Genomic DNA, 24,487 nt, shown 5'->3' on the forward strand with positions numbered 1-24,487 from the left:
CTACACTCCTAACCTTCCTCCTCTCTTCCTGCCTTCGGGCATGCCTACCCCCTCCTCTTCTTCTTCATTTCTAAATATCTCAATTCCAGTTGCTTCATCTCTGTCACTACTTCTAGTATAGTTGGTTTAGATTTTGATTCCATTTTTCTAGTAATTGCTTTTTGGCATCCAGCATATAGTTATAGTCACAACAAGGCCTTACCATGTCTAGGCAATTCCAATTCTCTATATTAGCTAGAAAATTCATCCCTCGTCACATCAATTTGCCCACCCAGCATCTTTGACAGTGCTTCTAGCAGAGAATCCTTAGTCTGGCAACTCAATGCACTTCCAGAAAATGTGTTCCCAGTTACCTCTTTCTTCCCCATCAGACCTCCAGCATTTACTGTCTATCTGATGAGAAATTCTCTGGAGTCTACTTGGGGTATAAAAATATCTGTGTAAACATTTGCAAGCAAAAATCCTAAATCTTCTATGTTTTGTTGCATGTTTGGGAGACATGCATATATCCTTCCATTGTTACTTTGTGAATTGCTTATCCAGTCTCTCTTCCCAGTCCTTTCTAATCTCCTCTGATTGATTCTTATAGTTATCTTGCGATATTATGTGCTGTACTAATTATTCCTTTTGTAATGGCAGGTTCTTTAGTAGATTTTACTAAAAACTCTACCAATGCTGGCCTTTCATTTAGGACCCCTTATTTCTTTCCCTTTGCCTGTACTTTGATATCAGTCCTTGATAGGGAAGGCAATCTTTAACCTGCAGTCCAAATAAGTTCTTGGCATCCTTCCAATCTGTCATCTTTTCCTCTCTAGTTATTTGCTCCCAGTACCTTGGTTCCTTTCAGTTTTTTCCAATAAATTCCAGCCCGCTATTGTCTGTATGTCTAATTACAAGTCATCCCTGTCAGCAGAATCTCCCTTTATCCATTCCCATGCTGGCTTAGTTGTTATGATACTTTGTGCTACTTTATAGATATTGGAAAAAAAAAATACCAGCAGCTGGACGACCATGGTACTTTAAAATAAAAACTAAAAACTGCAAACAACCATGGTTTAGAGCTTTTGTCTTGTACAAAAGACATCTTTACAAGCATGAAACAGGAAGTGAGAACAGGATTTAAAACATATTTATGAACACCCCCCAAAGAAATACCCATTCAGAGGGTAGAAACCACAAAAAACCTGGGTTTCCTTCTTGTTTGTGGACTGCATTGTAGATGTAATATTCTGTATGACTGTTTGTGTCTTTCGGCTTTTCCCGGTTAGGGGTCGCCACAGCGGAACTCCGGTCCGCTAATGATTGGCAGTGGATTTTTACGTGCCGAGTTGCCAGCCCTGATGCACAACCTTCAACGAAGGTACGCCCATTCACGCATGCCTCCACGCAGAAGATGCTCTAGCTGAGAATCGAACCGCATCTTACTGTGAGGCGACAACACTACCACAGCACCACCACCGCAGCTTCTCCGTAAAGGCCTGCATCCAAAATCCCAGTCTCTTGTTTCTTGAGCTTCCCCCATTTCATCATCATCCTTTTCCACTTTGAATTATAGTTTTCTGCTTGTGCTATGTATAGGAGCCTTAACTATGTAGCTCTGGAATATTCCTTCAAATCGGGTAATCCCAATCCGCCCCATTCTGCTGGAAGAATCTGTTTATCCCACTTGATTTTTGCCATCTTCCCCTCCCAGATAAAGTCCTTCAGCACTTTATTAATTGCTTTCTCCACTGATTGATAAAAAGCTGCCTAACCTGTGTATAAGATTATTGGGACTTAAAAACATTTTAACTGCTTGTATCTTACTATCTAGATTCATATAACAGAGCTTCCATTTTCTCAGCTTTTGAATTATCTTTTGATTAGTCTGTTCCCACGTATCCTTAGCTGCCACACCAGTCATTTTTAGTTCATACTCCTTAATACTTAATTTTATCCCTGTCCCCATAAATATGAATATTGCTGAACCAGTTCATATGTTGGGTACATAATTTACCGCTATTGACTTTGTTTTAGCTTCATTGATTTTTGTATCACAAGAAAGATTTGAAACTGTCTCAAAATGTTCCACAACACTGTAATGGCTCTTTCTGGTTTTGTCAAGTATAAAATAATATTTGCAAATAGAGACAGTTTTCTCAAATACCATACCAATTATATCCTTGAATTTCAGAGTCCCTTAATTTCTTTGCCAAAAGTTCTAAATATAATGTAAACCACAAAGGGGAAAGAAGGCACCCCTGCCTAGTTCCTGTGCTCAAACAGAAATTATTAGAGAGGTCCCCACCAACTTTAATTTCCTCATATATCCTCCCACTCAACCTTATAATTTTTTCAGGAAATGCAAATTCTTCCATTACCCTACTCATAAAGTTGTAGCTTACTCTGTCAAATGCTTTCTCTGCATCAAAGCTCACCAAGAATGGTGTTTTCTTGCACTCTGCTTCCCTCTTTGGTCATTAATGTTCTGTTAAAGTTCTCAAATGTATGCCTCCCTTCCACAAAACCACATTGATCCATATCTCAATTTTTGCATTACTTTTGCCACTCTTTTAGCTATTATAGACATGAACACTTGATAATCATGGTTTAGTATTGAAACAAGCCTGTATGAAGGTAGATCTGATAGATCTTTACCCTCCAAGTGTTGCAGCTACCGCTGCTTTTTTCCAGGATGTTGGTACCTCTTCTCCTCTTAAAATACTGTTAAACAAAACCTTCCAGATCTTTGGCAGATGTTCTTCATTCCACATTGCTGCAGTCCTAACACTTGGGTAGTCCGCTGTCCCAGTCTGCCCGAATACCAAAGTATATGGCTGACGTCGGTCAAGGCGCATTAGTCTGGCGTCAGGACGTCAGGGTACAAATGCGCATGACCGACGTCATATCCTCAGTCTTTTTTGCCGCATGGTCCGATGCAGAAGCAGTTTTGCGAGTGCAGGTTGGCGTTCTGAAATTTTCTGAAGTCGGAGTTTCAGACCGAATCAAAGTTGGCTAAGTACCCCGTTGGGGAATATTTTGGTTTTTTCTTGCCTCAGTATTTAACCGGATGTCAGAAAAAGTGAATAACTGTATTTCTTGTGGGAAACAGATACCTCATAGGGATTACCATACCTTGTGTATACCTTGTTTAGGGCCTGAGCACGACGTTGTTGGATGTCGCTCTTGTGCTAGATTTAACAAACGCACTATAAAGAGAAGGTTAGACTGTGCCAGGTTAGTTTTTGGGAAGCGTTGTAATTACAAAATGCCGTCGGATGCTCCGATGCCCGCTTCGTCCAAAAAGCGCAAGGACAAAGCTGCAAAGCCTAGGTTGGAAGAACCGTCAGTCCCGGACGTCGGTTCTTTGGAAGGCTCAGTGGAGCCGGAGGTTCTGCCAGGAGTTTCTTTGGAGTCTCAGGGAGAAACTTTACTGTTACAGGATGTGTCCTCTCAGGAGGTAGGCCAGGCTGAGGGGGCTTCTCAGGTGGCTGTTCTTCCCTCTCTTCCTAAGGTGGTTAGAGCCTCCCCTTCTGTTTCCAAGGCTTCTTTGAGAGGCAGGCCAGGTTTAACTTCAGTGGGGGTTTCTCCTAGCTCTTCAGGATCTTTGCCTAAGAAACATATGCTTAAAATGGCAGAAGATTTGATTACTATGATTAGAGGTTCTATGCCCCCTCCTGACAAGAGGCCTAGGGTGGAACCTGAGTTTGAGAGTTTTGAGCAGTGTTCGGAGGCTTCTGAGTCTTCGGCTGAAGACGTGCAGGAGTATCCTCCTTATTCTGATTCTGATGTGGATGATTCTACTCCTTCAGCTTCTCCTCCTGAGGATTTTTCTTTTTCAGAGACTCTTCATTCCATGAGGGAGCATTTTAAATGGGAAGGTCAAGATTTCTCTGATTCCAGGAAGAGGCTTAGGGAATTTTTGTTTTTACCCCAGCATAGGCCTTTAGCTATACCTCCTGTTCTGAATGTGGTGGAAGATGTTTTTGCAGAGGCTTCCCTGAACCCTGATTCTTTGCCTCCTGCCCCAGTTAAACCAGATAGGTACTATAGGGTGCCTGAAGCTCATAAGTATCTTTTTAAGAGTCCTAGGGCAGACCCGGAAACTGTTTCTCAGGGGCCTAAAGGTGTTAAGGCTTCTGTTGTTAAAAATCCTGTTCCTCCTGATAAAGAGGCAAGGGCTTTGGATAGATGGGGAAAGAAAGTGTATACTTCTTCCACTTTAGCCATGAGGGCGTTGAATTGCCAGTTTCACATGTTAAAATATCAAAATTATCTCCTTTCACAATTGAAGTCTAAGGTGGATGCTCTGGCGGAAGGTATTGAGTGTAAAGAGCTGCAGGATTTAGTTCATGTGTCTGAACAGGTGGGTAAGCATTCCTTGCAATGTGGTTTTGATGCTGTGCAGGCCTCCTCGAGGGTGGCTGCCACTGGTTCTGTTCTTCGTAGGCACGCCTGGTTGAGGGATCAGAATTTAGCTGAGCATGTTAAGACAAGGATTTTGGATGCTCCATTACAGTCTGATGTGTTGTTTGGTTCGCCTGTGGAAGCAGTTTTAAAGAAAATGGAGGACAAGGCTAAGTCTATGCAGACTGTTAAAGATTTTTTGCAGGTGCAGCCTCCGAAGTTTAGTAGAAATTGGCCTGCTAAGGGATGGACATATCCTGCTTATGATTCCCAGTCTAGGGGTAGGTCTAGACGTGGTAGGGGCAGAGCTCAAGGTTCTTTTAGGCCTGGAACAGGGAGTTCACCTGCTCAGTCTTCTGGTGAGGGCAGGGGTCAGTCCTTTCGTAAACAGACCCAATGACCTGCCTTTTCAGCTGCCAGTACATTCTCGTCTGGCAGCACCTTTGGGAGGAAGGCTGGCTCTTTTCAAAGAAAATTGGGATTTAATTACCCAAGACAGATGGGTATTGGATATCATTCACCACGGTTACAGGTTTTATTTCCATACCTTGCCTCCTTTCAAAGGCATGCCAGACATTCCTCCTCTACAAAGAAAAGAGGCTCACAAGCAAATTTCTCTGTTACTCCAAATAGGGGCCATTCAGCCGGTTCCTGTACCAGAAAGGGGCCTAGGATTTTATTCTCGCCTGTTCCTAGTACCAAAGAAGGGGAGCACGTGGAGACCAATTTTGGATTTATCTATCCTCAACACTTATCTGGACATTCCCAAGTTCAAAATGTTGACGTTACAACAGCTTTTACCTCTGCTGGGCAAAGATCACTGGATGGTAACTTTAGATCTCAAGGAGGCTTACCTTCATGTGCCTATCAGGCTAAGTTGCAGGAAGTATCTGCGTTTTCGAGCTGGGAATTCCCATTATCAGTTCTCTGCATTGCCCTTTGGCTTATCTACTGCGCCCAGAGTATTCACAAAGGTTCTGGCTCCAGTGATAGCTTACTTCAGGCTAAAAGGAATACAAATCTATCCTTACTTGGGCGACTGCCTGATTCTGGCTCAAGACAAGGAAGACCTTTTACAGCATTTGGAATATGTGATAGCAGTGCTAAGATGCCTAGGGTATTCTGTGAACGAAATAAAATCCAGTCTAGTACCCTCTCAAGACATGTGCTTTCTGGGTGTGAGACTGAATACAGCAGCCCAGATGGCCTTTTTAACCCCGGACAAACAAAAGAATCTTTCCATTTACTTCCAACATCTATCTCTTCAGTCCGGGCTGACTGCAAGGACAGTCCTTCAAGCCTTAGGGTTCATGGCATCTTGTATTCTGGTGCTTCCCAATGCCAAACTGCATATGAGGAAGCTGCAATGGTATCTCAAGAATGTATGGACACAGCACTGCCAGGATTTGGACACTGTCATTCAAATAATACCTTGCATTCAAAAGGAATTTTTGTGGTGGGCTCAGGAATGTCACCTAAACAAGGGACTCTCTGTGACCCGGCCAGAGGCGAGTCAGATTCTAACGACAGATGCCTCAGACATTGCTTGGGGAGCTCATCTAAATGGAAAGTGGATACAAGACAAGTGGCCTGCCAGACTACAGCATCTACATATCAACATGAAGGAGATGTTAGCAGTCCAGTTTGCATTAATGGCTTTCAAGGAGTTACTTCTTCCAGGGCAGGTGTTGATTCTAACAGACAACACAACTGTCATGTGGTACATCAGCAAGCAAGGGGGAACACATTCTTACCCGTTATGCAGGCAAGCAATGATTTTATGGGAGACTGCGCTCAGCTTGCAACTAACTCTTCAGGCAAGGTTTCTGCCGGGAGCACAGAACTCCTTAGCAGATGTGTTAAGCAGACAAATCATGGATCCCCACGAGTGGAAACTGGATCTTCATGTATTTCGGAAATTGACAGTGTCATGGGGAACTCCAGACATAGATCTGTTCGCTTCTCCACTAAACCACCAGCTGCCAAAGTTTTGCACAAAGAGGTTTCATCACACAGCTTGGAAAGTGGATGCTCTTTCTTTCAGTTGGAAAAATCTTCATGTGTATGCCTTTCCACCTCTGCCTCTTCTCCCAAAGGTGCTCCTAAAGGTCAGACAAGACAAGCCAAGGATGATTTTAATAGCTCCAGATTGGCCTCGGCAACACTGGTACCCATTACTGAGGAGTCTGGTAAGGAAGCCTCCATGGCCTTTACCTTTGATTCCGCACCTGCTGTCTCAGAGGGACGGTCATCTGCTCAATGTCAAGCTTCACTCTCTTCATCTAACAGCCTGGCATATTCTGTTTTGAAACACAGCAGGTCTCAACTTCCTCAACAAGTTTTAAATGTGATTATGGAAGCCAGAAGACCTAGTACAAGGAAAGTGTACGCAGAAAAATGGAAGAGATTTTTATTTTGGAGTGCAGCAAAGAATTTGGAGATTTCTGAGCCTAATTTGAGTGTGGCTCTTCAATATCTTACTGAGTTATTGGACAAAGGTTTGTCTTTCTCTTCCATTAAGATTCATGCTGCAGCAATTTCAGCTCACTATGATTGTGACCCACCATTGTTTTCGCATCCTTTGTTCAAGCAATTTCTTAGAGGGGCAAAGAATATAAGACCCCCACGTAGAGCTCCTACTCCTGCTTGGGATCTCAATTTTGTGTTGGAGAAACTTACTCTACAACCTTTTGAGCCTGCGGCTACTGCTGATTTGAAATACTTGTCATGGAAGACTGCTTTTTTGTTGGCCATTACTTCTGCAAGAAGGGTTTCTGAATTGCAGGCACTTATGGCAGTAGAGCCTTTTTTGATTTTCCATAAGGATAAGGTATCATTACGTACTAATCCTTCCTTTATGCCTAAGGTGGTTTCTAGTGTGGCTTTAAACCAAACTATTCATTTGCCTGCTTTCTATGCAGATCCCCAAAATAAGGGGGAAAAGATTTTGCACACTTTAGATGTACACAGGCAGTTGCGTTATTATTTAAGCAGGACTAAGGATTTTAGGCAGTCTCAGCAGTTGTTTATTTCTTTTGCTTTGAGTTCTCAGGGCAAGCCTGTGTCAAAACAAACTATTTCTAAGTGGATTGGGTTTTGCATTGCATTTTGTTATTCCCATCATGGCAAGGAGATTCCAGCTGGGATTAGGCCTCATTCCACTAGGGCTACTGCCACTTCAACAGCATTTCTAAGGGGGGTGGCAACTAAGGATATTTTGGAGGCAGCTACTTGGAGTTCAGTGCATACTTTCTCTAAGCATTACCACCTTCCTCTCTACTCTAAATCTAGGGCTGGTTTTGCCACAGCTATTTTGCAAGGCATGTTGACAGCTCCTGCTTCTTTATGATTTGCCAGCCTCCCTTACCTCTGCTTTGGGATTCTACCCAAGTGTTAGGACTGCAGCAATGTGGAATGAAGAACATAGTGCAGTTTTGTACCTACCATAAATGTAGATGTTCGAGGATCCACATTGCTGCAGTCCAATTTACCCTCCCTCCTTCCCCTCTGTGTTTAGGGGTGGTTGTGTGGGTGAGGTTATACTCTTGTAATTTTGTATATATTGTACATATTTTTGGTGCAGGAGTGTTTGGTGTTTGTGGTTTTGGCCTGATCTTTTTAGGGTCTTCTGACATCTGGGGCAAGAAAAGACTGAGGATATGACGTCGGTCATGCGCATTTGTACCCTGACGTCCTGACGTCAGACTAATGCGCCTTGACCGACGTCAGCCATATACTTTGGTATTCGGGCCGACTTGGACAGCGGACTACCCAAGTGTTAGGACTGCAGCAATGTGGATCCTCGAACATCTACATTTATGGTAGGTACAAAACTGTACTTTTTTTTCCCCTCCTAGCTTGCAAACGTCCACAGGAATACCATCTATTCCTGGGGATTGGTTATACATCACAATTTTTATCTCATCTCCTATCCTAACCGTTGGTAGTTGAGCCTCATCTACCTCTAACCTTGGCATATTTAATTCTTCCATAAACATTTCCATTTTTATCTTTTCTTGATTTCCGTATTTCTCTGCCTTATACAGACGTTCATAAAATTTCTGAAATATTTCTAATACCTCTATAGGATCTGTTGTTACCTTCCCTGTTGTATGCTCTCTAAACTTGGCAACAGCCTTTCTACTTTCTGTTGCCTGAGTGATTGTTCTAAAAGTTTTTGTGCTCTAGCGTTATCAAAAATGTGCTTTACAGCAGTCTTTCTAAACTTGTGTATATTATTAAAGTAATCCCTTGTTTTCTGCTTAACCTTCTGCTGTTGATTCTCCTCTTGTTTTCTTGTTTTGTGTGATTCCCCCGTTCTGCAGTACTTTATCATTTGTCACTCCTTCTAAATAATTTGTGTTACTTCTTAGCCATAGCTCCCTTTTCTTTTATTTCCACCCTAGTTTTAAACTTCACCTTATTTTTATCCCACACTCTAGCTATATTTTCAGAAGTAATTTCTGTCCTCTCAAATAGCTTTTGAATAATCTTCACTACCATTCCTTAAATTCCTCTCTTTCCAACAGATAAATGGGAAAGCGTCATTGTCTCATTTTTATTTCATTACCCTGTGTTTTTATTTGTTATTGTTGTGCAGGATTGGAAGTAGTTATTGGTGTGTATCAAGACCTTCAATTAAATGCATGTTTCTGTGAAATGTAAATTCTGTCTAGCCTAGCTCAGTTTTTATCTTGGGGAATATGTAAATTCGCTCTGAACACCTACTACTGAATTCACATCTTCCATACCAAATAATAGGTTGAACTTTTATGTAGTTGTTTCTTGTCATATCCATTTAAGAGATTGTCTCGATGGAGACATGAGAACCAGCCAGCCAGTTTCTCATATCAGATTGTCTCCATGGAGACATGAGAATCAGAGTCAGTTTCTGTTTATCAGATTGGTATGAGGGCCATATACAGAATTGCTACTAAGCATACATTCATTTGCTAGAAAAAAGCCTCATAATATTCAATATACTTTTTCATTTTCTTGCTTTCTGTTAAAACAGGTATATATGCACTTGTCTTATTTCTTCCTGTAGGTTACTGGAAGTTTTGTCTGGAGGTCTTATTGCTTTTTGCTGAACAGCTGCAGAGCTTTCCCCAGTCAGTGCTTCTTCCTCACTTTTTGTAGCTGTTTTTTTTTTTCCAGGTGCTCTGTATTTCTTGTTTCCTGGCATCCATGTAGTACACTTACTAGCCAATTACTGAAATTTACCCATAAACACAAAAGTCTACTGGCCTTCTCTGTGGAGTTTGTTTTCACACTGGGAGAGCTAGCATTAAGCTGTTAGTCAGATGACTAACAGTAGTTTGGTATATCAACAAACAAGGAGAAGTCAGGTTATAGTCTTTATTTGGGAAAGCAATGAGGGTCTGACAGTGGGTGATGGCCTTGGGAAACTTTCTCGCACATTACTTTGCGGACAAGCTCAGCAGATCCTTTCTGATGCTTCACAAGTGGTACCTCGGTCCAAAAATAGTAAAACAGATCTTTAGTCACTGGGGCTTTCCCTGCTGTGACCTTTGTGCCTCCCTGGGCAATTCCCAATGCAGTAGGTTCCTCACCATGACTACCACCACAGAGGCAGTCACCGAAGGTTGCTTTTGCCAAGTAGTGGCCATGCAGGCTTGTTAATGCCTTCCCGCCATTATTCCTGCTTTCCAGGTGTGTACAGAAAATGATCAGGTGCAAGGCCTTTCTCTTTCTCAGAGTCTGCCTCCTCCTGGCCAAGACAGATTTGGTTTCCTCTTCTCAGGGAACCATCCCCATGGATATTAGATCCAGTGTAGAATCTTCTTTCATACAACCCCTCATGGAAAGCCTCACCTGGTTCTTCCCATCATAAAAAAATAACTGCATGATTTTTCCAGTTCCACTTATAGCTAGTGATGTATCCCTCTCTTTTGAAGTAGTCAGGATCCTGACAACCTTTCATAGAATGAGCCAGCCCATAAACTTTACCATGCATAGTGGAAGCATTTTGTCATTTTGGTCTATTCTCAGAGCATTGAGCATCTCAGCCTTAACATCTTTCATTTTTTAGCACATATTTTTGTCTCCAGCTCGAGGTTTTTCACACTAAAAGGGCAGCTAACAGCTATTTCTATTCTTCATGCAAAACACCAGGAATCTTTCCTTGCCTCACATAAACTTTGTAAATCATTTCATAAAGGCGGAATCTTGCTTGCATGTCCACTAAGAGAACCTTTTCTCCCTTGGCATTTAAACTTCATGCTGGAAGCATTGACATAGCCACCATTCAAATTGGCTTCCTTGGCTCCATTAAAGTTCTTTTCTTGAAAAACATTTTTGTTCGCCAAATATCTGCTGTGTTTCATGTACTTTATCTGCCCCTTATTTGGTTTGTCATTTAGTACAAACTCATCCTTTCTGAGCTGTTTGTTTCCTTTGCAAGAAATAAGCTAGGCAGAAAAGCTTCCAAAGTTACACTTCCCAGATGGCTTTCAGACTTTATTGCTTACAGCTATGTCACTCACAACTTGCCTGTGCCAGGTAATACCAAGACTCATTCCACCCAGAGATTGGCAACTTCTTGCCTTTTTCAGTTATTCGTAGATGAAATGTGCACAGCTGCCTGTTTGTCCTCCATGCACACATTCATTTACAAATTGAATTTCATTTCTTGGGCTAGAGCATCTTTTGGTGACTGTCCTCAAGGGTCTCTTGTCATGATGTCACCCTACAGTTCTACTAGCTTGGGATCCTGACCACACAAGTCAGATTGGACACATTGAATGAAAAGGATACATAAGTTATGTATTTGGTGTAATGCTAGATCCTTTCATTCATGTTTGTTCACTGAGACTCTTCCATCCCTTTTCCTCGTACTCTTTTACTTGTAGGACCAGAAAAAAATCATTTATCCATTTTTGTGTATGTGTAGACACACACATAAACACACACACACACACACACACACACACACACACACACACACACACACACACACACACACACACACACACACACACACAAACACATACACACACTGGGTGCCAGACTTTATCTGAGGTAATTCAATGTATCTAGTGCGTGATGAGAGGGAAAATCTTAAAGGAGCACGAGGCTGGAGCACTAATGCTGCAGAGTCTGATCCTACAATTGGCTCAGAGACTCGTAAGTTGAATTGGATGGGGCAAAGGAAAGAAGCTGGTGATGTTCATCTTGTTTCACTGTTGAAGTCATCACCTGTGAGTTGTCCCTGCTGTGGTAGCCGCCGGCCCGAATACCAGAGTCAGTGTTTTTCTGCGTTGGCTACAGTTGTTTGTAGATTGATGTCAGGTCGTCATTGCTATAAAGCAAGGCAGCCAGCGCCATTACACCAATCTTTCTTGCCGTGGAGCCCGTAGCAGAAGCAGTTCACAAGTGTGCCGGTAGGTCGCTACCAGAGTTTGAATTCCAGCTGAAAACATCTAAATCCAAGTACCTCGTCGGGGATCCTTTTTTTCTTGCACTAACCGATGTCCGAAAAAGTTAGCAATTGTCTTGTCCGTGGAAAGCAGATCCCACACAGAGTCTTCCATTCATACTGCATCACTTACTTGTTTTGGCCCAGACCATGACGTTCCCCCGTTGCCTGTTCTGTGCCCTTTTTAATGTGAGAACCATTCAACGTAGAGCTCTTATTGTAGACAGTCTTCGCATTCTGAAATGGCATCCATCAGCCAACAATCTGTAGACATTCTGAAAAAAACGTAGAGAGAAAGAGACAGACCACACAAGGCTAAGCTTTCCAACGACTCTACCACTAAGAAGATAGTCAATTCTCCAGAATTCAGTGAGGTGCTTTTGCAGCCCCTGATGCCTGATACGATATCTATGTAGGCCTCTACCGAGACCCTTTCGGAGTCCAGTATGCCACAGAAATCTTCTTAGTCTTCTGAGCCTTTGGCTATCTCTGCCTCTGTTGGGTCCATAGCCACGACACAGGCACCGGTTTCCATGGAGGTTTCTCACACTACTGAATCTAGATAGAAACTGACATCTCATCCAACTACCGTTTCTCTCAGACCGATGGATGTCAGAGCACTCAACTGTCAGTTCTATATGTTAAAATATCAACACACTTTTGAACTATTAAAGCAAAACATTTCAACCTTTCCTGATTGTGCCAATTCGAAAAAGTTTGCAGATTTACTGCACTCACCTTGTCAAGTGACCAAACACTCACTATACTGTGGTTATGACGCCCTAGAAGCCTCAAGCAGGGCAGCAGTGTCAGGATCTGTCATGAGGGAACATGCATGGTTGAAGGAACAACCTCTCTCTGATCATGTCAAGTCTAAATTAATTGATGCACCCCATGGATAAGGACCGCTTGTTTGGAGTAAAAGCAGAAGAGGTGCTTAAAAAGATGGAGGACAAAGCAACATCTGTGCAAACAGTAAAAGATTTCTTTCAGGTTCAACCTCTTAGATTCAGCAGGAACTTTCCCTCTAAGCACTGGTCCTTCCTTGCACCTAGCAGACAGGGGCAAGGTAAGCCCCGCAGGGACAGACCACCCAGGCCCCTATCCCAGGGACAGCAGAGAACCAAACAGTGGACCACTTACACCCCAAAGACAGGAGTTCTAAGCCATCCTTCTATGGCAAAAACTCTGAATGACTCCCTCTCCCCCTTCTACCCTCCTGTCACTCACCAAAAGCTAGGAGGAAGGCTCTCCCTCTGCAAAGAAAATTGGCTTTCTATAACAAAGGACCAATGAGTTGTGCTGATCATTTTTCACAGATACAAATTCTCTTTCAATAAACTCCCAATTCCAAGAGGGTACCTATACTTGCCTCCAAATCAGTGGGCAGAGGCATTGCAACAGGTCCAAACTGTCATATCCCAGGGGGGCAGTAGAACCTGTTCCCTCAGATCAAACGGCAAAGGCTTTTATTCCAGACTATTCCTTGCTCTCAGAAAAGAGGACACTTGGCACCCCATCCTGGATCTATCTATTCTGAACACCTCCCTGGTGGTCCCCAAATTAAAAGTGCTAACTTTGCAGTAGCTGTTGCTTATGCTGACAAAAAATGCCTGGTTAGTGACCCTAGACCTAAAAGATGCCTACCTCCACATCCCCATAAGGGAATCCTGCAAGAAATTCCTGCACTTCAGAGTAGGCTTACAACACTTTCAGTTCTCTGCGCTACCATTTGGCTTATCTACTGCTCCCAGAGTATTCACCGAATGCTTAGCCATGGCCATAGCATTTTTCTGACAGAGAAATATCCAGATTAACCTTTACCTGGATGAGTGCCTCATTCAGGCAGAATACAAAGAAAAGCTGCTCCAGGACCTTCTCTTTGCCAAAACCCTCCTAACATCCGTAGGGTTCACCATCAATGAGAAGAAATAAAAGCAAACACCCTTCAGGAAGATCATTTTCTTGGGGGCACTGCTGGACACAGCATCCAAAATGACCTTCCTAGCCCCAGAAAAGCAGAACTTCCTGCCTCTCTACTTTACCCAGCTGGCTTCCAGAAGTCACCTCACTGCGAGGAAGTTCCTGCAAGCCTTGGGGTACATGGCATCTTGCATCCTTCTAATTCCTCTGGCCAGGCTTCACATGAGGAAGCTTCAGTGGTGTCTAAAGAACCTTTGGTGTCAGCACTTTCAGCCTCTAGAGACCTCTCTCCCTCTGATCCCCTGTATAAGAGCGGAGTTTCTCTGTTGAGCAGGGGCCTCTGCCAAGAACAAGGGTCTTCCCTTCATCCTCCGCCCTACTGGGCAGACCATCACCACCGATGCCTCAGGCATTGCTTGGGGCACTCATCTAGCAGGCATGTGCACCCAGGGTCTTTGGGATGCTCAGCAACTTCTGTTACACATCAGTCAGAAGGAAATGATGGCAGTGCAAAAGGCTCTGACATCCTTCAAACACCATCTCAAGCCAGGGGTTCTCCTTATCAAAGCAGACACCACAGTAATGTGGTACATCAACAAACAGGGAGGGACCCAACCTTACCCTCTGTGCAGGCTAGCCATGATCCTTTGGCTGACAGCCTCCTCCATGGGATTACACCTAATTGCTCACTACCTACCAGGGATCAACAACATCCTGGCAGACCACCTAAGCAGAAACTTACTGGACCTCCACGAATGGCAGCTCCACAGAAAAATCTTTTTGCAAGTCAGTCAGGAGTGGGGAACTTCAGAGGTGGATCTCTTTGCTTTGCACCTCAACCACCAGCTGAAAAAATTCTGTACTAGGGAGTATCGCCACCTAGTGTGGAAGGTGGATGCCTTGAACTTCCCCTGGAACTCACTGTTTTTGTACGCATTCCCTCCTCTTCCTCTTATTCTCAAGGTACTGATCAAGATAAGGGAGGAGAGACCAAAGGCCATCCTCACTGCTTCAGATTGGCCCAGACAGCATTGGTACCCCTTACTGCGCAGCCTGAGAGAACAGCCTCCCAGGCAGCTTCTCCTCAACTCAGACCTCTTGACCTAGGTGGGGCAGGAAATGCTGCACCCATACTTGCAGACTATCAAACTGTCCGCATGGCTAATACTTTAAAAGCAAACAAGGGGCCCCTGTTAAACAGGTCCTAGACGTCATCACAGAGGCCAGAAGGCCCAGCACCAGAATATTTTACACAGCCATTCCAGAGGGGGCAGTACCCCACAACCTTCCATCCCTCTTATCCTGGACTACCTAGCGGAGTTGCTCAATAGTGGCCTCTCACTTTCTTCTATTAAAATCCACGCCTCAGCTATTTAAGCTCATTTTGATACAGACCAGCCACTCTTCTCACATCCTTTAATTAAACAATTCCTCAGAGGGGCTTCTAATATCAGACCTCCCCGAAGGCCACCCACACCAGCCTGGGACCTGAATTATGTTTTAGAAAAACTAACCTTACCACCCTTCGAACCTGCTGCTTCAGCAGAATTGAGATACCTTTCCTGGAAGACTGCTTTCCTACTAGCTATCACCTCAGCCAGAAGGGTTTCAGAACTTCTGCCACTCATGGCAGTTGAGCCCTTCATCATTTTCCATGCAGACAGGGTCTCCCTGAGGACTAACCCCTCCTTTATGCCCCAGGTGGTATCGGATGTGACCCTTAACCAGACCATACATTCACCCACCTTTCTTAACCCTTAAAACAAGGGAGAAAGAATTCTGCACTCGCTAGACGTACACAGACAGTTCAGATACTACCTGGACCATACTAAACCCTTCAGAAAAACAGGTCAGCTTCTTGTCAGCTTTGCCCCAGGGGCAGAGGGGAAAGCCATCTCCAAGTAAACCATTTCCAAATGGATATCACACTGTATCCATTTCTGCTATAGAGTACATTGGAAACCACCCCCTTAGTCTGTACCCATTCCACTAGGGCAGCCTCCACTTCCACAGCATTCCTCAGAGGAGTTCCCACCAGGGACATCTTGGAAGCTGCCACCTGGACCTCTTTCCACACCTTTACCACCTTCCTCTTTTCTCTAAGGCTCAGGCAGAGTTTACCTCTGCAGGGATTGCTGACCCAGGCTTAGGTCTCTAATCCTTCCACCCCTCTCCTCAGCTTTGGGAATCCTCCCACAGGTGATGACTGCAACAGTGAAACATGAAGAACATAGTACAGTTGTGTACACTTAGCATAAATGTAGATGTGTGTATTCACTGTTGCAGTCTTGATTTCCCTTCCTCCTTCCCCCTAATATCCTCTTTTCCTCTGGGAGACATAAGCTTCTCATGGTGGCTTTAAGCCACCATCACCACTTTACCATATTTCCTTGTGCTCCTGATGGAATAGGGCAAGAAATACTGATGTAATGGTGTCGGCTGGCTTGCATTATAGCACTGACTACCTGACTTCAGTCTGCAGGCGACAGCAGCCAATGCAGAGAAACACTGAGTCTGGTATTCGGGCCGGCCGAGGGCTACCACAGCAGGGATAAACCCACAGGTGATGACTGCAACAGTGAATACACTCAAACATCTACATTTATGGTAAGTATACACAACTTTACTTTATAGCAAGTACTTACATTTCATTTTCCTCCTCATTACTACAGTGATCTAAGGAGATTTGAGTAGCAGGGTGGCCTTCATGTGCTCAAAGCAAATAACTTTCTGGCCAGACGTTTTAAGGACAAATGCTGTATTTTTTCTCCCTTTCAAATATCATTAAGGTAGACCGGCATTCCTGGCTAGTCTTCTGGTGCTGTAATCTTTCTGTTGGTATCCCATTTGTCGGTGGGGAAGATGGGTACTCTGCTTCAGCACATCAGTGTGGCTTGATGGCAGTGTTTTTTGTGTGGGATTTGCTTGGGTGAGAGATGAATACAATGTTCTTAGCTAATGAGTCTTTTTTTTTTCACACAGGTAGCGTTAATACAGATGTTTCTTTTTTTATAATTTAAATGAATGTTATTTTTTTTCAGTTTGCAAAGATAATTTCATTAGTAACCTAACATCAGTCCTATCATATTCAAAAAGTTATTTATTATAATCTATTCATAGCGGGCTCATATGTGGCTCTTACTGTCCTTGGCCGGCCTCCAGGATCTCCTCAAATTCCTGCTGACTCAACTGTGGACCCTGGAACTATTGGGCATAACCTGTCTTCTGTTACCATGGCTCCTCACTTTTTAGGAGTAGATGTCTGTGACAGAATTTCCATTGATGTCGACAAGATTACAAGTACTATTCCTGTGGAGGTAAGCAGCAGCACAATCCGTTTAGGAGGAGTTTATTTTTGTGACAATGCATTTCTAAATAGGCACACTGGCATTTACTTTTGAATTCTAATATCTGAGTCATGAAATCTGAATGTTTGCTTCTTACTGATGTAGAACTTGCTGAGCAAAAAAGCAAACTGAAGTATATATGTTGCTAAATTCCAAATCACTAAATTTAGACGTTTAAATATGAATTGTAACCTGTAGGCTAAACTGAGCAATGCATAATAAAAGGTAGTTAATGTTAGGGAGCATGTCCTCCTGCACCCCACCCCCCAGATTTGAAGGCTTTACTCCTTTGCTCCCTTAATTGTGTTCTGAAGTTTAGCCATTTCTTAAAAAAAAAAAAAAAAAAGGCAATGTATTTTACAGGAAACATATCTTGTACCCGACATTAAAGCAGCACATCTTTGAAGTGAAAATATGTAAATTGGGGTCATGGGTCAAGGCTTGCCTCCTGCAAAAGCATGTGATTGCTTCCCTATTTCATTTAAAATGTGTGTCACTTTCAGTGTGTAGTTTTCTGCTTTATGAACCTTGCACCATAAGTGATATGAAGTACTTCACATTCAACTTTTAATTTTAAATGCATAAATTGCATATCTTCAGACTGCATTATGTCATTTGATTTTTCTTTTCCTGTAATCACCTTCATTTGCTGATCTTTCACAGCCAGCAAAATATATCAAGAAGCAAAAAGCAGAAGAATTGATATTGTATGCAGAAGTTAAGCAATTTTCAGGAGGAACTGTTTTTAGTCAGTCCATTTGTTGGGTATTAAGACTAACCAGCAGAAAGTGATTATTTAGCATTGTACAGTTTGACAATTTAAGTTTTGTTTTGGTTTGATTTAGTTTATTACATTTGATTGGTAGTATCCAGTAGCTTATTTAGCAAGAAGCAAAAGAAAAAAGATTGGTTTCTTTAATAGGTAACACATTTTGATTTTGGGTGGAACTTTGCTGTTAAATGTGACTGATTTTCAAGGCCACTTTTTTCCTTTTTCCAGAGATTACTTGAGTGATTCTTATAGAAACTGGGAAGTTCATTCAGAAATGTTTTGCCTGTTTTGCATTTCTTGGTGCAGTTTAAGATTATTTACTGTGCTGTAAAAGCTCCTTACTAGTAGAAAAAGGATGTCCAAGTGGGGCTAGAGAAGAGCATTATGAGACTGGATAAGAAAAGACTCTACCTAGATGTAGCTGCAGGTTTTAAATCTGGTGGTGTGTTGTTCAGGGTTCACCCTTGCTTCTTGCCTTTAAGGCAGTTATTTTAGAATTCAGTTATTCTAAAGTGAATATCAGTGGTGGGGCTGTGGGAAATTCAAGTGGAAAATGATAGTGTAGCATATTTCAGTAGTACCCTGATCTTGATGCATGACTTAAATGAGTAAATGCATACAGTAGCAGTAAGTAGTTCATTGAATCTGGCAAACACAAAACAGTAGTTGGGTAAGCCCTTAATAAGAGCTGCTTTAATCCTTAATGTAAGCTGTGTATTCCTTTTCTCCCATAACTGTCATGACAGCTACTTCTAACTGTTGCAGCTGCAGCAAAGGTGTCAACTATTAGAAACAGAGTTGTGAAAATGTTGAAAGAATAATGTGACTCGTAAAGTCTTTCAGTTAAGATGAGCATGTGGAGTACTTTAGTTAGCAAATGTCTGCTGAAAAAGATTAACCACATGAGACCTTCAAAATACATAGCTGCAAGCATTTTTTTCAAAGAAGAGAAGAGGTAGGGTTAAGAAGCCATCAAAGTCTGCCTAGGTTTTGTATTCTGCACCAGATATGCAAGACACAAAACATATCAGTCCACTTAGACACACACACTTGTGTAGGTGTGGAAGGTTGTGTGTATATCTGGTTCTCCCCTGGAAATAAGATTTCCATAAATGCAAAGGAAATGGTGCGTTTGCCAAGTTGATGTGCAGAGGCACAAAAATCCGTTAGACTGCCTGGCCAGAGGTGAGCATTTTTGATGTCCTTCAAGGATGCATCTGCAGTCATCACATATGGGTTGTCCTGCCTCAGGCAGCCCTTCGGTCGGCCGAATTCCAAAGTCTGGGTCTGGCCTTGGCTGATGTCGCACTTTCCCCGACGTCAGAGCGTCTGGGGTATAAAAGCATCAGCAGACGCCATTTTCCTCAGTCTTTCTTGCCGCGTGGTGCCTGAAGCAGAAGCAGTTGGCAAGTGCCGGTCAGCCAGCTCCTGTGATTCAGCTACCGAAGACTTCGAAAAAGCTAAGTACCCCGTTGGGGACTCTTTCTTGCCTCAGCCGATGTCAGATAAAGTTAATAATTGTTCAACTTGTGGGAAACAAATACCTCATAAGGATTTCCACTCTTACTGCCTCCCCTGCCTAGGCCCAGACCACGACGTCTCGGCCTGTTCAGCCTGTGCTTCCTTCAACCGACGAACTCTTAGACGTCGGTCGGAGTTGGCAGAGGAATTCTTTGGGGCTAGTTTTGCTTACAAGATGCCGTCGGAGACTCCGACTTCGCATTTAGTTAAGAAACGGAAGGACAAGGACCGACACATGCGGGCCGCGGTTTCGGCTGAAATCACGGTCAGGCCTACCGCGAGCGTCTCGGTCTCGGCTGAAACAGAGTCCTTGGTACTTCCAATTACCGAAACCGCACAACCGACTACCTCGGCCCCGGAGGCCCCAGCCGAGTCGGTTATTGAATTACCTTCTGAAACTGGTGTCCAAGAACCTTCCGACACCATTCCTTTAGACAAGTCTACTCCTGCACGTGGTGCAGCCAGACCTCCTGCATCCATGTCCATTAAGGCTTTCTCTCTGGCTAAAGCTGCTAAACTTACTAAAGCTTTGCCTCCCAAGGTTACCTCTGAGACCTTCTACTGGCTCACAGATTCTTAGCTTAGCAGAGGATCTTATCTCCTTAATTAGAGGTTCTCAACCTCATCCGGACAGGGGCTCTCAACCACCTCCAGACAAAAGGCCCAGGGTTGAGCCCTCTGACCCCCACTCCTCAGATGAGTCCACTGATGGCTCTACTCTGTCAGACCACCAGGAGGAGGCTTATTCGGCCTACGGGGATTCTGATGCTGAAGAATCTATTCCCTCTCCCCTCCTGAAGAGTTTTCCTTTGGAGAGACATTACACTCTATGTGAGAACATTTTCAATGGCAGGGTCAGGAATTCTCTGATTCTAGAAAGAGATTAAGGACCTTTTTATATTTACCTCAGCATAGGCCTTTAGCTATACCTCCTGTTTTGAATGTCATTGATGATGTGTACTCTGATGCTAGTACAGCCCCTGACTCTCTCCCTCCGGCTCCTGCCAAACCTGATAGGTACTACAGGGTCCCGGACTCACATCTACACCTGTACAAGGCCCACTCTGCTGATCCAGAAACTATTTCCCAGGGCCCAAAAGGGGTTGCAGCTGCCACTGCTAGAAATCCTCTACCCTCTGAAAGGGAGTCCAGAGCTTTAGAGATGGGGTAAGAAAGTGTATACTTCTGCAACTCTTTCCATGAGGGCATTAAATTGTCAATTTCATATGATACAGTACCAAGAGTATTTGTTAGATGAATTGCATAAGAAACTGTCTTCTTCTGAACCCCTTGATCGCAAATCCCTTCAGGATCTGGTACAGAACTCCCATCAGGTTAGTAACCATTTCTTGCAGTGTGGTTATGATGCATTGGAAGCTTCATGTAGGTCAGCTATGACAGGTGCAGTCATACGTAGGCATGCCTGGCTGAAGGAACAATCTCTGCCAGACCATGTTAAAGCTAAGCTTTTGGATGCTCCTATGGAAAAGCAAAAATTATTTGGTTCCACGGCTCAAGAGGTCTTAAAGAAATTTGAAGAAAAGGCAAAATCTGTGCAGTCAAAGACTTTCTGCAAGTCCAACCACCGAGATTCAGCAGAAATTGGCCTACTAAGAATTGGTCCTTTCCGGACTCAGACAGATCTCAGAGAGGCAGGAATAGCCGTGCCAGAGGTAGAGGGCAAGCTAGAGGCTCCTACAGAGGCCGTCAATGGCAGCCTCCCAACCAGAGAGGTAGTGCAGGAACTACAACTGCTACACCAGGACAGACTCAATGACTTTGTTTCGACTCCGCCGACCAGGGCTCAATTAGAAGCACCTTTGGGCGGAAAGCTTTCTTTATTTTCAAAAAATTGGCACAGCATTACAAGGGACACATGTACACTGCAAATAATAGACAAAGGATACAGGTTCCATTTCCACACATTGCCAAAAAGAAAAGGCATGCCAGACCTGCCACCAAATCAGAGGGCAGAGGCTTTGAAGCAAATTTCCAACTTAATACAAATGAAAGCTATAGAAAAGGTACCTCTTTCAGAACAAGGCCAAGGATTTTACTCCAGATTATTCCTTGTTCCAAGAAAAGAAAATCAATGGAGGCCTATTCTCGACTTGTCCGCACTGAATACTTACCTCATTGTGCCAAAATTCAAAATGCTGACTCTACAGCAACTCCTTCCCATGCTGGGCAAGGGGTCTTGGCTGGTGACTCTAGACCTCAAGGAGGCATACCTGCATGTCCCTATCAGACAAAGTTGCAGAAGATGCCTCAGATTTCTTGCAGGGTCAGAGCGTTATTTCTCAGCATTGCCCTTTGGCTTATCTACTGCGCCCAGAGTATTCACGAAATGCCTGGCATCAGTAATTGCACACTGCAGACTTCAGGGGATTCAAATTTACCCATATCTGGACGACTGCCTTATACAAGCGGACAGCAAGCAAACTTTGTTAAAGGACTTGGATTATGCCATCCACCTACTGCAGGCCTTGGGATATACAGTCAACATCCACAAATCAAGACTTGTTCCATCCCAAAGAATAACTTTTCTGGGTGCGGATCTAGACACAACCACCCAAATGGCCTTTCTCACAGAAGAAAAACAAAACAACTACGGCATTACTTCAAGAATCTGACAAGACAAACTCAGCTGACTGCAAGGAAAATCCTGCAGGCCCTGGGTTACATGGCATCTTGCATTCTTCTGATTCCACAAGCAAGGCTGCATATGAGAAAATTACAATGGTACCTAAGGAGTTTATGGACTCAGCACAGTCACAGCTTAGAAACTTGGATCCCACTCATTCCATGCCTCCAAAAGGAATTTCTGTGGTGGGCTTAAGCCTGCCAGTCGAACAGCGGGTTGCCCTTCAGCAAGCCAAGAACCAACCAAACCATCACTACGGACGCTTCAGACCAAGGTTGGGGAGCACACATGGAGGGCAGATGTATCCAAGGGCTATGGTCACAAAGAGAGCTGCGCATGCACATAAACCAAAAGGAAATGCTGGCAGTGATACACGCAGTCGAGGCCTTCAAACTTTTTCTTCATCAAGGCCACCTACTCATGAGGACAGACAACACCACAGTTATGTGGTACATAAACAAGCAAGGAGGCACCCATTCCTACCCTCTTTGCAGACTGGCAATGAATCTATGGGAGCTTTCCTTGAAACTCAATATACAGCTGCAGTCCCAGTTCGTGCCAGGGAAAGACAATATACTGGCAGACAGCTTAAGCAGAAATATCATGGATGCACACGAATGGATGCTGCACCCAGACATCTTCTTACTCCTAACACAATCATGGGGAAGGCCGGAAATAGATCTGTTCGCCTCCCCCCACAATCATCAACTGAAGAAATTCTGCTCAAGGACATACCACTCACAAGCATGGAAAGTGGACGCTCTCTCTTTCAGCTGGAAGGCTCTAACAGTGTATGCTTTTCCACCTCTCCCATTAATGACCAAGGTCTTACTGAAGATCAGGACAGAGCAGCCCAGAGTGATTCTGATAGCTCCAAACTGGCCAATACAGCACTAGTACCCACTGTTAAAGAGCATGTCACAGATGAAACCGTGGCCTCTCCCCCTATGGCCACTTCTACTGACGCAGCACAATTTCAAGACTCTGCATTCCAACCTGAAAACCTTGCAGCTAACTGCCTGGAAAATACCATGACTCCTCCTCAGGATAAGCTATCCCAGAAAGTGAAGGATATTATTATGGAAGCTCGACGGCCTTCCACAAGGAAGGCATATTCAGCAAAATGGAAAAGATTTCACACTTGGAACACAACAAAAGGCCTAGATGTGACAGTGATGAACATGGCACATATACTGGAATATTTGGCCGAATTGTTCCACAGCGGCCTGTCTTACTCTTCCATTAAGATACATGTCTCAGCAATTTCAGCAGAATACAATGTTAATCCGCCTGTCTTCTCTCATCCTCTCATGAGACAGTTTCTAAGAGGAATCAAAAACATCAATCCTCCAAGGAAACCACCTCTACCTACTTGGGACCTTAACTTTGTGTTGGAAAAACTAACACTTCCTCCCTTGGAACCAGCAGCATCTGCAGATCTACAGTTTCTGTCTTGGAAAACTGCCTTCCTTCTGGCCATAACCTCAGCAAGAAGAGTATCTGAGTTACAAGCTCTAATGGCAGTACAGCCATTTCTTATCTTTTATCAGGACAGTGTTTCATTGAGAACCAATCCTACATTTATGCCAAAGGTGGGATCCAGGGTATCTTTGAACCAAGCTATTCACTTGCCTACATTCTTCCCACAACCACAAAATAAAGGGGAGAAACTTCTGCACACCCTGGACATACACAGACAGTTGCGCTACTACTTGGACAGAACTAAAAGTTACAGAAAGACTGACCAGCTGTTTGTAGCATATGCTGCTGGGGCACAAGGAAAAGCAATTTCCAAACAGACAATTTCAAAATGGATAGGAAATTGCATTCATTTTTGTTACTCCTTTCATGGAAAAACTGTGCCAGCTAGCATTAGACCTCATTCCACGAGAGCCACAGCCACCACCACAGCCTTCCTAAGAGGGGTGGCTACCAAGGACATTTTAGAAGCTGCTACATGGAGCTCCGTGCATACATTTGCCAAGCATTACAATTTACCCTTATACTCCAGATCCAGAGCAGGCTTTGCTACGGCAGTCCTGCAGGGTATCTTAGCTACACCATCCTTTACTTAGTACCTCCAACCCCAGATTGGCTATGGTATTCTACCCATATGTGATGACTGCAGATGCATCCTTGAAGGACATAGTACAGTTTTGTACCTACCATAAATGTAGATGTCCAATAGGTATGCATCTGCAGTCAGTTTACCTCCCTCCTTCCCTCTGTGGTATTCTTGGGTACTTACCCCTCTTATAGCTAGCTGGGGGGATCTATTATGGTGTATTTGTTTTTATAGTACTGTGCATGTTTGGATTTGTTTTTGCAATGCACATCTCCAAATTTTAGCCTTCCTTAGAGGGCACCTGGCATCTGGGGCAAGAAAAACTGAGGAAAATGGCGTCGGCTGATGCTTTTATACCCCAGACGCTCTGACGTCGGGGAAAGTGCGACAT

General features: G+C 43.7%; 1 protein-coding gene across 2 annotated transcripts in view; it reads left to right on the forward strand.

Moving 5' to 3' along the window:
- Positions 1–24,487, forward strand: part of ARHGEF12 (Rho guanine nucleotide exchange factor 12) — a 3,716,336-nt gene that overhangs the window by 765,513 nt on the left and 2,926,336 nt on the right. For both annotated transcript variants that reach the window (XM_044081016.1, XM_044081015.1), the window contains one exon: positions 16,868–17,064. In XM_044081016.1, the coding sequence (XP_043936951.1) occupies positions 16,868–17,064 (197 nt within the window). The remainder of the gene's footprint in view (positions 1–16,867; positions 17,065–24,487) is intronic.

Source organism: Protopterus annectens, chromosome 8.part0, assembly GCF_019279795.1.
Source record: "Protopterus annectens isolate FY-2018-M chromosome 8.part0, PAN1.0, whole genome shotgun sequence".
Lineage (NCBI taxonomy): Eukaryota > Metazoa > Chordata > Ceratodontiformes > Protopteridae > Protopterus > Protopterus annectens.